We start from the raw sequence: 15,675 nt of genomic DNA on the forward strand, positions 1-15,675 counted from the left end.
GCATACACACGACTGCTTACCATCCGCAAAGCAATGGCCTCGTCGAGTGCTGGCACCGCACCCTCAAGGCGGCTCTGCACTGCCACGACTCCTTATGGACAGAGGCCCTGCCGCTTGTACTGCTTGTGCAACCTACAAGGAAGACATCAAAGGGACAGTTGCAGAATATGTATATGGACAAACCCTGGTCCTCCCAGGAGAACTTGTCAGTCCTCCTGCCTGTAACTCACTTCCACCCCTACCCTCATTTATTGAACGTGTGAAATCCCACTTCTTCAACCTGCTGATTCCCCCCCCTCCCCCCTTTCCGACTTTAATTTTGTCATGCTCCGGGACGACTCCATCCGAGCACCTCTCCAGCCCCCATACTCTGGCCCATAACGTGTGCTTCGAAAATCCACGAACACGTTTGACATCCTGATAAAAAATTCCCCCGTCACTGTGTCGCTGAACAGACTCAAACCAGCTCATGTCGAGCCCAAATCTACGCCATCACCTGACACTAGCGCTCCACTCCGCCTACCACCGCAAGATGCTCCACCTTTGCTCCCTCCCTCAAGCAATCACTCACCATCATGTGCATCTCAAAACTCCTCGTAGAGCCCGTTGCCGAGCTCCCCACCAACCACACTCTCTCAATCAAGCTCACAACCCACAACCAAGAACTGCTCACCGCTACCTGTGTCAAGCATGTCCCCGCTCTCGCCTGCCTCGCCATGTCGAGGTTTTTCTCCCCCCGCTCCCCTGGTCGAACCACCCTCACTCGAGGTGACAGTCCCTGTGCCCTCTGACGTCATCCACGAAACTTCTATAATACTCAGGGACAATTTGCTATTTATCATGTGTTTCTCATCTCCCAGTGTTCCCAGTGATAACTCTGTGATACCATGCCACTTAATTAAGTGTTTCCCTCTGCCGCATGACGTCGACCTGGAAACGCTCCGGGCATTCGCATCACCTTCAGCCAACATCGTCGTGATTGCTCCGTACAGGCCCGCCTCCTCCCGACATACACGGCTTGTATGACGACCGGCTTGCTTCCAAGATTTCCACAGCAACTGGCCAACCCTCGCAGCTCAACGACTTCCAACACTACTACCGGAGGACTCCGTCGAGCTTACTATCGTTCGTCTACCTTGCACAACTCCACGTGACGCCACAGTTACCCCTCCTCCGGTCTCTCAACAGTACTCCGTACTGGGAGGGGGAGCTATGTGGCGCCGATAAACTCGTCACCAGAAATATCGATACATAAACAAACCATCTTTGCATTGTATTTCATCTCTGACTCCTTTGCTTCCCGCCATGTTAAAGTTCAGTTCTGTATGTGTTGTTCTGCCATGATGTGCAATAAAATATAGTTCTCAACATGATGTATTCTCTGGAGAAAACCACCCTGAATCCACCACAATCTAAAATAGCACAAAATGTGCTTGGCAACACTGCTTAAGTCAGCTATTGACATGTTTATCATGGTCTGACTGCACATATTAATTGTACGTCACTGCTAGACAGTATTTATAATTGAAGGTGTTGTGTGTTAAAGAAAGAGAAAAGTAAGCAGACAAAGGGGATATATTCAATTTTCTCCCCAGCTGAAATAAATTTATTGATGGAAATCCCACTCGGTCAGTATAAAGACACAGCAAAGGTAAAAAACTGATATTCACTAGAGCGAACAGAGAAAAGGAGTGGAAAGAAGATTCTGTTGAGTTTAATTCACAGATCATAGGGACAAATAGCTGCTGGGAAAATCTGAAAATTTATTATGACAATATTAAGAAAAGGACAAAGAAGCCTTCCTGCATTTAAAAATTGTAGCATGCTAAGGTTGACAAACATCTACATCACATGTCACTGAAATGCATTTGGTTTTAAGAATATATTGACTGGACTGAAATCCTTCACATCTGTGGATGTCATCTTAGGCGAATGTAATTTACAACTGTTTGCCAGTGTGCACATTATGTGAACTGACAAAAGCCCTTTCTAGCACTGACAATTAACTGTTATTGTAAAATGTTCAGCATTATCAGTCTTCTGACTGATTTGAATTGGACTACCACAGCTTCCTCTCCCATACCAACAACTTAATTATGAAGTACAATTTACACCTTATCTCCTCAATTATTTTCTGGATGTATTCCAATCTCTGTATGCCCTCAATGGCTCCCTCTAACAAAATGGAAGTTACTGCTTGATGTCTTAACATGTCTTATCATTCTGTCCCTCCTTCTTGTATTATCTATAAATATTCCTTTCCTTGCCAATTCTATGGAAATTCAACTCACTTCTTGTCAGTCCACTTAAGTTCCAACATCTTTCTGTAGCACCATATCCCAAATCTTTGATCCTTTCCTTTTCCAATTTTCCATCAGTCTATAATTCACTTCTATACAATGCTGCGCTCCAATTACAGGGTGACTCAAATGTCCTGCAACATTTGAAAATTCAGTACTTCCCAGAATAATATAGCTTGAGAGGTAAAAACTGACACAGATGCTTGAAATGACATAGAATTTTATTGAAACCACAAAAATTGCAAAAAATGACCAACAAGTTGCGCTTCATAATATATGAATGCAATAATTAGCATAACAATTGATTTTTAGCAAAGACAATATTCTTTATAAAAATGCTCAACATGTCAGCCATCATTCATCAGCAACACCAGTAGTCATGGGACAAGGTTGTGAACAGCACTATACAGCATATCAGCAGGTATGATGAGAAACTGCTGTAGAATGCTATCTTTTAGCATCCCTAATGAGGTGGGAAATGAGACTGACAACAAGCGCAAAATGGTTAAGCAGGAATGTCTAGAGGACAAATGTAAGGAGTTAGAAGCATATATCACCAGAGGAAAGAGACATACGACATACAGGAAAATTGAAGAGAGCTTTGGAGAAACAAGAAGCAGCTGTATGAATATCAAGAGCTCAGACAGAAAACCAGCCCTAAACAAAGAAGGGAAAGCTAAAGTAAGGGAATATATAAAGGGTCTATAAGAGTGAGATGAACTTATTAAAGAAATTAAAGAGGATGCAGGTGCAGATAAGATGGAAAATATGATACTGTGAAAAGAATATGACGGATCACTGAAAGACTGAAGTCGAAACAAGACCCTAGGAGTAGACAACATTCCGTCAGAACTGCTGATAGATTCGCAAGAGCCAGTCATGACAAAAGACTTCCATCTAGTGTGCAAGGTGCATGAGACAGGCAAAATACCCCCAGACTTCAAGAAGTATGTGTTGTTGTTGATGTTGTGGTCATCAGTCCTGAGCCTGGTTTCATGCAGCTCTCCGTGCTACTCTATCCTGTGCAAGCTTCTTCATCTCCCAGTATCTACTGCAACCTTCACTCTGTTTATTGTATTCATCTCTTGGTCTCCCTCTACGATTTTTACCCTCCACACTGCCCTCCTATACTAAATTGGTGATCCCTTGATGCCTCAGAATATGCCCCACCAACCGATCCCTTCTCCTCGTCAAGTTGTGCCACAAATTTCTCTTCTCTCCAATTCTATTCAATACCTCCTCATTAGTTATGTGATCTACCCATTTAATCTTCAGCATTCTTCTGTAGCACCACATATCGAAAGCTTCTATTCTCTTCTTGCCTAAAATACATATCATCCACGTTTCACTTCCATACATGGCAACACTCCATACAAATACTTTCAGAAACGACTTCCTGACACTTAAATATACTCGATGTTAACAAATTTTTCTTCTTCAGAAACGCTTTCCTTGCCATTGACAGTTTACGTTTTATATCCTCTCTTCTTCGACCATCATCAGTTATTTTGCTCCCCAAATAGCAAAACTCCTTTACTACTTTAAGTGTATCATTTCCTGATCTAATTCCTGCAGCATCACCCGATATAATTTGACTACATTCCGTTATCCTCATTTTGCTTCTGTTGATGTTCATCTTATATCCTCCTTTCAAGACACTATCCATTCCATTCAGCTGCTCTTCCAGGTCCTTTGCTGTCTCTGACAGAATTACAATGTCATCACCGAACCTCAAAGTTTTTATTTCTTCTCCATGGATTTTAATTCCTACTTTGAATTTTTCTTTTGTTTCCTTTACTGCTTGCTCAATATTAACATTGGGGATAGGCTACAACCCTTTCTCACTCCCTTCCCAATCAGTGCTTCCCTTTCATGTCCCTCGACTCTTATAACTGCCATTTGGTATCTGTACAAATTGTAAATAGCCTTTTGCTCCCTGTATTTTACCTCTGCCACCTTCAGAATTTGAAAGAGAGTATTCCAGTCAACATTGTCAAAAGCTTTCTCTAAGTCTACAAATGCTAGAAACGTAGGTTTGCCTTTCCTTAATCTATTTTCTAAGATAACTCGTAGGGTCAGTATTGCCTCAAGTGTTCCAACATTTCTACGGAATCCAAACTGATCTTACCTGAGGTCGGCTTCTACCAGTTTTTCCATTTGTCTGTAAAGAATTCATGTTAGTATTTTGCAGCCGTGGTTGATTAAACTGATAGTTCAGTAATTTTCACATCTGGCAACACCTGCTTTCTTTGGGATTGGAATTATTATATTCTTCTTGAAGTCTGAGGTTATTTCGCCTGTCTCATACATCTTGCTCACTAGATGGTAGAGTTTTGTTAGGCCTTGTTTCAACTGAGGTCTTTCAGTGCTCTGTCACACTCTTCATGCAACATCATGTCTCCTATTTCATCTTCATCTACATTCTCTTCCATTTCTATAATATTGTCGTCAAGAACATCACCCTTGCATGGACCCTCTATATACTCCTTCCACCTTTCTGATTTCCCTTCTTTGCTTAGAACTGGGTTTCCATCTGAGCTCTTGATATTCATGCAAGTGGTTCTCTTTTCTCCAAAGATCTCTTTAATTTTTCTGTAGGGAGAAGGATGCAATAATTTCAATTCCAAAGAAAGCAGATGCTGACAGTTGTGAAAATTACTGAACTACTAGTTTAGCAAGTCATAGTTGCAAAATACTAATGCAAATTCTTTATAGAAGAATGGAAAAAAACTGATAGAAGCCCACCTTGGGGAAGATCAGTTTGGTTTCCAGAGATGTAGGAACACACAAGACATTACTGAGCCTATGACTTATCTCAAAAAGTAGGTTAAGGAAAGGCAAACCTACATTTGTAGCATTTGCAGACGTAGAGAAAGCTTTTGGCAGTGTTGATTGGAATACTCTTTGAAATTCTGAAGGTAGCAGGGGTAAAATAAAGGGAGCAAGAGGCTATGTACAAACTGTACAAAAACCAGATGGCAGTTAAGAGCCAAGGGGCATGAAAGGGAAGTAGTGGTTGAGAAGGAATTGAGACAGGCTTGTGGCTTATCATACATGTTATACAATCTGTTCACTAAGCAAGCAGTAAAGGAAATCAAGACAAAAATGAATTAGTATTCAAAGTTCAAGAAGAAGAAATAAAAACTCTGAGGTTTGTCAATGATACTGTTATTCTGTCAGAGACAGCGAAGGACTAGGAAGAGCAGTTGAATGGAATGGACAGTGTCTTGAAAGGAAGATATAAGATGAATGTCAACAAAAGCAAAACAATGATAATGGAATGCAGTCTAATTAAATTGGCTGATGCTGATGGAGTTACATTAGGAAACAAGACCTGACAGTTGAAGATTAGTTTCGCTGTTTGGGCAACAGTACAGCTGATGGCCAAAGTACAGAGGATATTAAATGTACACTGACAATGGCAAGGAAAACATTTCTGAAGAAGAGTTTGTTAACACTGAATATTGATTTGAGCATTAGGAAGTTTTTTCTGAAAGTATTTGTATGGGTGTGAAACATGAAGTTTAAACAAGAAGGGAATAGTAGCTACTGAAATGTGATACTGCAGAAGAATTCTAATCATTAGATGGGTAGATCATGTGACTAATGAGGAAGTACTGAAAAGAGCTGGTGAGAAAAGAAATTTGTGGCAAATCTGACTAGAAGAAGGGATAAGTTGTTAGAACAAATTCTGAGATGCCAATGGATCACCAATTTAGTATTGGCGGGCAGTGTTGGGGGGTAAAAATTATAGATGAAGACCAAGAGATGACTACAGTAAACAGATTCATAAGGACATACACTGAAGCACCAAAGAAACTGCTACAGGGATGCATATTTAAATGCAGAGATATGCAAATAGGCAGAATATAGCGTTGTAGTAAGCAACGCCTACATAAGACAACAAGTGTCTGTCACAGTTGTTAGATCAGTTACTACTGCTACAATGGCAGGTTATCAAGATTTAAGTGACTTTGAATGTGGTGTTATAGCCAGCGCACAAGCGATGAGACATAGCATCTCCAAGGTAGTGATGAAGTGGGGATTTCCCCGTACGACCATTTCACAAGTGTGCCACGAATATCAAGAGTCAGGTAAAACATCAAATCTCCAACATCACAGCAACTGAAAAAAAAAAAATCCTGCAAGAAAAGGACCAATGACGACTGAAGAGAATCATTCAATGAGACAGAAGTGCAACCCTTCCTCAAATTGCTGCAGATTTCCATGCTGGGCCATCAAAAAGGGTCTGTATGTGAACCATTCGATGAAACATCATCAATACAGGCTTTCAGAGCCTAAGACCCACTCGTGTACCCTTGATGACTGCATGACACAAAGCTTTGTGCCTCACTAGGGCCTGTCAACACCAACGTTGGAGTGATGACGACTGAAAATATTCAAATGAAACCTGGTCAGTGTGTCTACCTTAGCCTTACATGTAAGGCAAACTGTGGGTATGGTGGCGCCATCTACTGGTAGAGATGTTGCACACTGTTTAATGTTGCATAGTGCCAGTGTGGTTTCACACCGAAGAGAAGGTGGTCACACAAGTTATCGTCCACTACCGAACATGCTTGTCGAGTTCCTGGAACTGGGAACCACCAACACCCAGTGTTATCAAGCTACTTTACAGAACCTTAAATGAGCCATCAAGTCGAAATGCCAAGGCATGTTGTACATTGGCATTATCCTCCTGCATGTGGTGAAGATGACATTGCAGCAGTTTCGATGGGAAATGCTGGAACATCCACTGTACAGTCCTGACCTTTCACTGTGTGACTTTCATGTGTTTGGACCTCTAAAACAAGCTATTCACGGACATCGATTTGCAACAGATGATGGAGTGTGTAACTGGGTCCAGGTCTGGATCTGAAAGCAACCTACTAGCTTCTTCACGGATGGAATTGATCAGCTAGTGTCACAATGGGATAAATGTGCCAACAGTTTTGGCGACTATTTTTGAGTATGTGTCATGTAATTCACAACATTTTTGAGTTAATAAAATCATTACCATTACTTTACGCTAGTGACTGGGTTTCATTTGAATGCCCATTATGCCTAACTTAGTCCAACGAGTCTCGTTTCAGATTGTAATGAGCAGATAGAAATGTATGGGTATGGAGACAACCTCATGAATCCATGGATCCTGCCTGTCAGCAGGTGACTGTTCAAACTTGTGGAGGCTCTGTAATGGTGTGGGGCGTGTGCAGTTTGAGTGATACGGGACCCCTGATATGTCTAGATACGACTCTGACAGGTGACACATATTTGAGCATCCTGCCTGATCACCTGCATACATTAGTCCGCCCCGATAGCTGAATGGTCAGCATGACGGACTGCCGTCCTAAGGGCCCTGAGTTCGATTCCCGGCTGGGTTGGGGATTTTCTCTGCTCAGGGGCTGGGTGTCGTGTTGTCTTCATCATCATGTCATCCCCATCTGGCACACAGGTCGCCCAATGTGGCGTCAAATGTAAAAAGACATGCACCGAGGCGGCCTGACCCGCCCCGTAAGGGGCCTCCCGGCCAATGACGCCAAATGCTCATTTCCATTTACCTGCATACATTCGAGTTCATCGTACATTCCAATGGACTTGAGCGACTCTAGTAGGACAGTGCAACGCCCCAGACATCCAGAATTGCTACAGAGTGGCTCCAGGAACACTCCTCTGAGTTTAAACACTTCTGCTGGCCACCAAACTCCCCAGACATGAATGTTATTGAGCATATCTGGGATGTCTTGCAACTTGCTGTTCAGAAGAGATCTCCAGATCTGTGTACTCTTATGGATTTATGGACATCCCTGGAGGTTTCATTGTGTCAGTTCCCTACAGCATTACTTCAGACATTAGCCGAGTCCACGCCATGTCATGTTGCGGCACTTCTGCATGCTCGCAGGGGTCCTACGCAATATTAGGCAGGTGTATCAGTTTCTTGGGTCTTCAGTGTATGTTGCAATAGTTATCAGAGATGAAGAGGCTTGTACAGGATAGAGCAACATGAAAAGCTGCATCAAACCAGTCTTCAAACTGAAGACCATAGCAGCAAAATCAACAACAATAACATCAGAAGACTGCAATAGCCTTGAGACTTCAGCTAATCCCACAACCAATAACCACACAGATTGAGGTCTGGAGATCTGAGAGGCCAATCATGATAGTCATGGCTGCTAAGCATGCAATCCTTACCAAACAATGTGCGCATGAGATCTTTCGCACATGGAGCAATGTGGGGTGGAGTGCCATCCTGTATAAAAGTCATATCTTCCAACAAGTGTTTATTAGCCAGGATAGGGATGATCTCACTCCCTGGCTCACTACAGCTCATTTTATACATGTTTCTCATGTGGTATCACTGATGTGTTGCTGTCCAGCACCATTTGTTAGCCAGTTTTTGCACTTACTTTTGGTTTCAAGCATGTTTATCAATTTTTACCTCTCTACCTACATTATTCGGTGAATTAGTGCATTTTCAAATGTTAAAGGACTTTTGAGTTGCATTGTATATATTATAAGAAATTTTATACCACAGTGAGGCCTTTGTTTGGTATTAGTAGACTTCTTTTACCAAAGAATGTCCTCTTTGCATGTCCTGGTCTGCTTCTTAGGTTCTCCTTGCTTTATGTATTTATTTATTTAATTTGCTCATAACACGTAATTTTTTCATGCATGTGCATTTTTAACAAAGTATATAAAGAATAAATGTGAAATTTTTACAATTAGAGTTTTCACTTTACATTATTTCTTACTACATTATAAATGTATATAAGGTATATAAAACAATAAAAATTAATTTCTTATTATATCATAAATGTATATAAAGTATATAAAAAAATAAAAAATAATTTTTTCAACTACAATTTCCTTTTTACATAATTTCTTATTACATCTACTTCCTTATTACATCATAATTCATTTAGGTCAAGATTATAGGGGCAGTTTTTTAATAAGCCACTGCTTGACACATTTTTTAAAAGTATGGCCCATCACTGTTTTGATTTCATCCGGTAATGAATTGTGGAAGACAGCTCCGTGGATATAAGGACTTTTAGCTGTTAGAGTTAATCTTCTGGTAACCATATGAAAGTCTTTTTTATGCCTCGTTTCATAGTTGTGGATGTCCATATTTCTTTTTGTGATCTTAGTGTCTTCTTTCACTAGCATTATGGTTTCTAGTATATACATGGCATAAACTGTAAGAATATTGTGTCTAGTGAACAGTGTTTTACAAGAGGTTCTTTGTTTTACTTTTGCTACAATCCTTAAGGCTCGCTTTTGCAGTATGAAGACTCTTTTTGTATTTGTTTGGCATGTGCTGCTCCACAGCACTATCACATATGACAAGAAAGGGTATACTAACCCACAATATACAGTCCTTAGAGTTTCCGAATTGAGATATGGTGATAATCTTCTTAATACATATACACTGTATTTTTTTTTTTTTTTTTTTTTTGCAGACATGGTCAACTTGCTGCTTCCATGAGAGTCTATCGTCTATGTATAGTCCCAAGAATTTACAATCTGAACAGCTATTTGACAGAGTTTCTTTCCATAGTCTCAATGTTGTGCCTGTTTATGCCACTGGGTTTAAAATGAATGATATTTGTTTTTTCCATGTTTACTTTCAAATTGTCTTTTTCGAAGTGTGCTCTTGCCTTTTCAATAAAGCTACGAATTTCTTCAACTAGACCGGTCTCACTGTCTGCACAACAGACGCCAGATGTATCATCAGCGTACATAGTGACCAATTGCTTACTGGCTAGAGAACTTGTGAAATCATTTACATAACATATGAACAGGACTGGACCATCATGTATTTATTTATTTCCTAGGTAGCAGAATTCCTCCGTCTGTCTTTCTATCTACTATGCAAACTCAATTTGATGTTGAGTTCACCACTAATCTCATTTTTGTTACTCCTCATTACTTTTGTCATTCTTTGGTTGACTTTTGATACATCTTCTGTGCTCAGTAAAATTAATTTTGTTCAGCACGTCGTATAATTCTTTCTAATGATTGCTGAAGATAACAATGTCATCAGTTAATCTTATCACTGGCATCTTTTTATCCTAAATCTTAATCCCATTCCTAAAACTTTATTTTATTTCTGTTATTGTATCATCAACAAACAGGCTGAAAAATAGGGGAGAAAGACTACTATGTCCCTGCCTTGCACCAATGTTAATCAGATCACTTCTCTCTTGGTCTATCATTCTTGTATGTTACTCATTGTTCCCTATAGATTATGCCTGCATCCTGCACAGTTTTATATTGTCTAACACATTTTAATCAATAATTCCTTTTAAAGGATGATGATTTTTCATAATTTGTGTCTAAATTATCAAGCACAACACCATAACTGCCTTCCTAGTTGTTTTAACTGTCCTAAAGTTACACTGATTGTCATTTAACAAATCCTCAATTTTCTTTTCCGTTATTCTATGTATTATTCTTGTCATCAGCTTGAATTCATGATTTATTAAGCTGACCCTATGACAGATCTCACATTTATCTGCATTTGATAACTTCAGGATTGTCTGGGTCTCTTGAAAGTCATGTGACATGTCTCCAAACCGAGCGAGGTGGCGCAGTGGTTAGCACACTGGACTCGCATTCGGGAGGACGACGGTTCAATCCCGTCTCCAGCCATCCTGATTTAGGTTTTCCGTGATTTCCTTAAATCGCTTCAGGCAAATGCCGGGATGGTTCCTTTGAAAGGGCACGGCCGATTTCCTTCCCAATCCTTCCCTAACCCGAGCATGAGCTCCGTCTCTAATGACCTCGTTGTCGACGGGACGTTAAACACTAACCACCACCACATGTCTCCAGTCTTGCTGATTCCACAGTCTAGCTTTTATTATTATTTCGGTGCCACTTCCCAAAATGATTTATTCACTAGAATGTTATCTATCCTTCCTGTCTTGTTTACTTCTTCTAAACCTCTGTAACACTCAAGACTCAAATATTGGATCCTGTTAAGTCTACCCAACAGACATTAATTTGTTCTTATATCTTGTGAACAGTCAGGTCCTTCCCCTCATACAGGCCATCAGTGTACTCTTTTCACCTATCCCTCTCTCTACTCTACATTTAACAATGGATTTCCTTTGTACTCTTGACACCCTTATGTCTTGATCATATGACATTACTGGATCATTAGACAATTTGCTAAAATTCTATTTCAACAGTAGGAAGCAGGAAGTAATTTTGGAAGCAATGGACTGCAAAATGGAAGCCTCAGCGGAATAAGACTAGGGATTTCTCATACTGGAGTTCCTCAGGTTTCTTTTCTGGGTCACTTATTATTTCTGATTTATGCCAAAAATCGGCCCATACTCATGGACGATTAATATAAATTTACAATTTTTCACATTGCCCTGTGCGCCAAAGAGGAGAGGGAAGATGAGACTGGGAGTAACTGGGTGAGAAAATATTGTACCTGCTTACCCATAAGAACTTTGTCCCTTTCATCTTCAAGGTGCTTCATAGAAACAAAATCGTCACCATCAATAGCAGCTCTAATTGCTGCTTGGTTCACCATACTTTCGAGGTCTGCTCCTGTGAAACCAGTAGTACCCCGTGCTAACATTTCAACATCAACATCCCTGCTGAGTATACGGCCCAAGTATAAGTAAAGGATTTCCTTACGTCCCACATAATCAGGCACAGGTACCTGAAAACAAAACAATGTTCCACTTTAAAAAATATGTACTTTCAAAGTCCAAGAATTCTTAATAGTAGCAATGTTTTACGTGTTCCAATTACCTGTCTTTATTTTTGCTGTTTATATGGACAATATTTTATAGATTTCAGACTTATGTATTCCATCTTCAGACATTCATACAATTGTGTAATAACCAACTACTGAATAGAGTAAGTAAGTCAAAAAGCATACATGTAGAAGATGTATTATGGAAGCCCACTTTGTATGCACATAGGTAGGGAAAAAAACATTACCAACAGATATATTGATGGTGAGATGCATATGCCTGTCTGGCAACCTACAATGTTACAAAACAAATAAGTCAAATCACTACAAAACACTGTATTAAACTTGGGATATGCATATCTGTCTACTGTATTCTTTACTCACATGCAAATTAAGGCTTGCATTACTCTTCCATAACAGAATACATACATTAATTAGTACTTACTTACAATTACAGTGGGCTTCCAGAATTTATCTTCTTTGTGTGTGCTGTTTGATTTGTTCATGGTGTTCCACATTTGGTTGATTGCACTGTCATATGGTAATACTTGCCTTTATAAAATTTGATCTAATTTATGTAATGGCTTGAATGAGTTGTGCTTTATCATTGTTTGACATTAGAAAATAGCAGGGCACTCATTTTGACAAAGACCTTGGCTGAGAATGAGCTCTGACAGGCAGTTACAAATGCAGAAATCTAAATTTGAGGCAGTGAGGTGTGACAGGCATCCTATCAATTAAAATCTACTTCCACATCCACATGATTACTCTGCATTTCACAATTAAGTACCTGGCAGAAGGTTCATCTAACCACTTTCAAACTACATCTCTACCCTTCCACTCTTGAACAGCATGCAGTAGAAGTGAACAGTAAACTCTTTCTGAGAGCTCTGATTTGCCTAAATTTATTGTGATGATCTGTTCTCAGTATGTAGGTGGACACAAAAAAATATTTTCACACACTCTGAGGAGAAAGATAGTGACTGAAATTTCATGAGAAGATCCTGCCACAATGAAAAATGCCTATGTTTCAATGATTTCCATTTGTTATCATATCTGGGGCACTCTCACCTCAATTTCATGATACAAAATGAGCTACTCTTCTCTGAGCTTTTTGAGTTCTCCGTTGATCCTATCTGATGCAGATTCACAACACATAGCAATAATCCAGAAGAGAGTGGACAAGTGTAATGTAAGAAGTCTCTTTAGAATACCTTTTACCAGAATCATTTACATAGATCAACAATATAAGAAAAAGATAGATTGCTTCTCAACATAAAGATGACATGTTGAGTTGCAGACAGGCACAATGAAAAGAAATTTACACATTTAGCTTTCAGCCAAAGCCTTCTTCAGGAAAGGAAACACACATATTCTTCCACACAAGCAAGCACACCTCACACGCACTTGGCCACAACCTCCAGCAGCTCAGACTGGTTTGTGGAATCAATTTGGAAATAACATGAACAGAGAATTATTTTTGAATCAGTTAGCAAAAATTAGTAAAACTTTATACCAAAACTGGTGGAATGACATGAAAAAGAATATGAGTGAAAAGCATATAATCAACAGTAATTTGTTTTGTATTTGGACTATGTCAAAATTTAGAACTAGTGAAGTAGATCCTGATGTTTCTGTAAACTTAAGAAAAAATAAAAGGGATAGAAGTAAAGAAAATTTAAAGCCCATATTTCAGGGAGGAGATTATTGAAAATTTTCATGGTTGGACTAAAAGTGGTGCAGCAGGAACTGAAGGGAGAGAGAAAGATCATGTAGTTTCACAACCGGGAAAATTATATAATGAAGAAGGGTGTGATGTAGTGGTAGACAACAGTAATTTGCAGAATGCTGATAACCTGATGTATAGAGTGGAACAAGGTGAAAATAATGTTGAAATAGAAAATAGTGAAGAGAGTATTATTGGAAGTAATTGTGAGAATCTTGAAGTTAATATTGGTACTTACATTGAAATAGGGCAGGTATGTTTGAATGTATGTCGTGATGATGGCGATAAGATGAGAAGGGTGAGAAAATGGAAAATATGATTACTTGGGGAATTGTATTAGAAAAGAAGCTATTGCCTGGTGGTGTTTGTCAGACACAAGTCATGAGGGTAGTAGAAAATGAGAATCAAGACCTGAGACACCGTAGCAAAAATAAATTAAAACTTGTATTCAAACTTGTGGGAGAAAATAAAAAAAAAGAAATGGGGAAATACTAGTGGTTTGTTTATTGTCCAACCTATGATAAGAGAGAAACAGTTAAGTTAGGAATTAATATGTGCAAATATTAGAGCCAAAAGAAAAAAATGGGAAGAAAAATGTTTACATGACACAGGAAGATACAGTATACGTGTTTTTAAGAAGGAAGTAGTGGTAAGAAAATTGCAAAAATTAAAAAATGGAGATGCGATAAGTATCCAAGTTTCAGAAATCTGACAAAGAATAAAGAACTTCAAATTAGTACCAAAATGCAGCATATGTAACAGTGTGTGCCTTTATTTCAATCATGGTTCTAAAATGTGGAGATTTCTTTATTTATTGACATTTATATTGCTTCTTTTGAAATTCTAGAGAATCCTCACCCAAATACACATAGACTGGTTTATCCAAAATCTAAAACATTATTTGGACTATGTAATATCACAGCTGGGTGATATGGGAAGATTTCAGTTAGATTACATCATGGTCAGACAGAGATTCTGAAATTAGATATTGGATTATAAGGCATACCCAGGAACAGATATAGACCCAGATCATAATACAGCAGTGATGAAGGCTGAAGTTTAAGAGCTTAGTCAGGAAGAATCAATATGTGCAGATGTGAGGTACGGAAGTACTAAGGAATGATGAGATACTCTTGAATTCTCTAAGGCTAGAGATGCAGCAATATGGAATACTGCAGTAGGCATTAAAATTGAAGAGGCATGGACATCTCTCAAAAGGGCAATCATAGATATTGGAAGGAAAAATATAGGCACAAAGAATGTATGGCAGAACTGCCAGCAAATATTAATATCTTTGCTTTTTTGTACTTCGTTTTACTTACTTTGGTTGTTGACTACTTGGTGTGAGACTTTTGTTATGACTGTTACCGTGATTGTCGAAAACTATTTCTTAGTGTTTTGATTTATCTTGTGCCAATAAAAATATTACATAGTGAAAGTAAATGGTGTTTTCTGTGTTATAAGTGTAACATGCGCCATACTGGTGACCTCCGATGTGCAACATACATCCGATTCGACAATGTGGCCGTTTACATCGACATCACCACATCGCTCACCTTCCGCTCCTTTCAGACTACAACATGATACTAATGGTGCCTCTACACTGCCTTTCCATGGTTTCCTACGCACAATGCCACCAACAACTGGGATCAGACCATGTAGCGAGCCTTCGACTCGCTTAAGTACGCCTTGGTGAACACTATTACCCTGTCTCACCCTCACCCTGATGCCTCCCTGACAATAACCACAGACGCTAGCGATAATGCCATTGGCACAGTTTTGCAACATACCCTACCAACAGCTATTACACCCCTGCGTTTCTTTTCAAAAAAGCTCACCAAAACGCAAAGAAAGTGGTCCACATCTGATCGTGAACTTTACGCCATTTATGAAGCCGTAAAGTACTTTCGTACAGATATTGAAGCTCGACTTGTGACAGT

At 39.4% G+C, this 15,675-nt stretch overlaps 1 protein-coding gene across 1 annotated transcript in view; it reads right to left on the bottom strand.

The window, feature by feature from the left end:
• Positions 1-15,675, bottom strand: part of LOC126233810 (ATP-dependent zinc metalloprotease YME1L-like) — a 170,289-nt gene that overhangs the window by 93,266 nt on the left and 61,348 nt on the right. The window contains exon 7 of the mRNA XM_049942889.1: positions 11,748-11,973. Coding sequence (XP_049798846.1) covers positions 11,748-11,973 — 226 coding nt within the window. The remainder of the gene's footprint in view (positions 1-11,747; positions 11,974-15,675) is intronic.

The sequence above is a fragment of the Schistocerca nitens genome, chromosome 1 (assembly GCF_023898315.1).
Source record: "Schistocerca nitens isolate TAMUIC-IGC-003100 chromosome 1, iqSchNite1.1, whole genome shotgun sequence".
Classification (NCBI taxonomy): Eukaryota; Metazoa; Arthropoda; class Insecta; order Orthoptera; family Acrididae; genus Schistocerca; species Schistocerca nitens.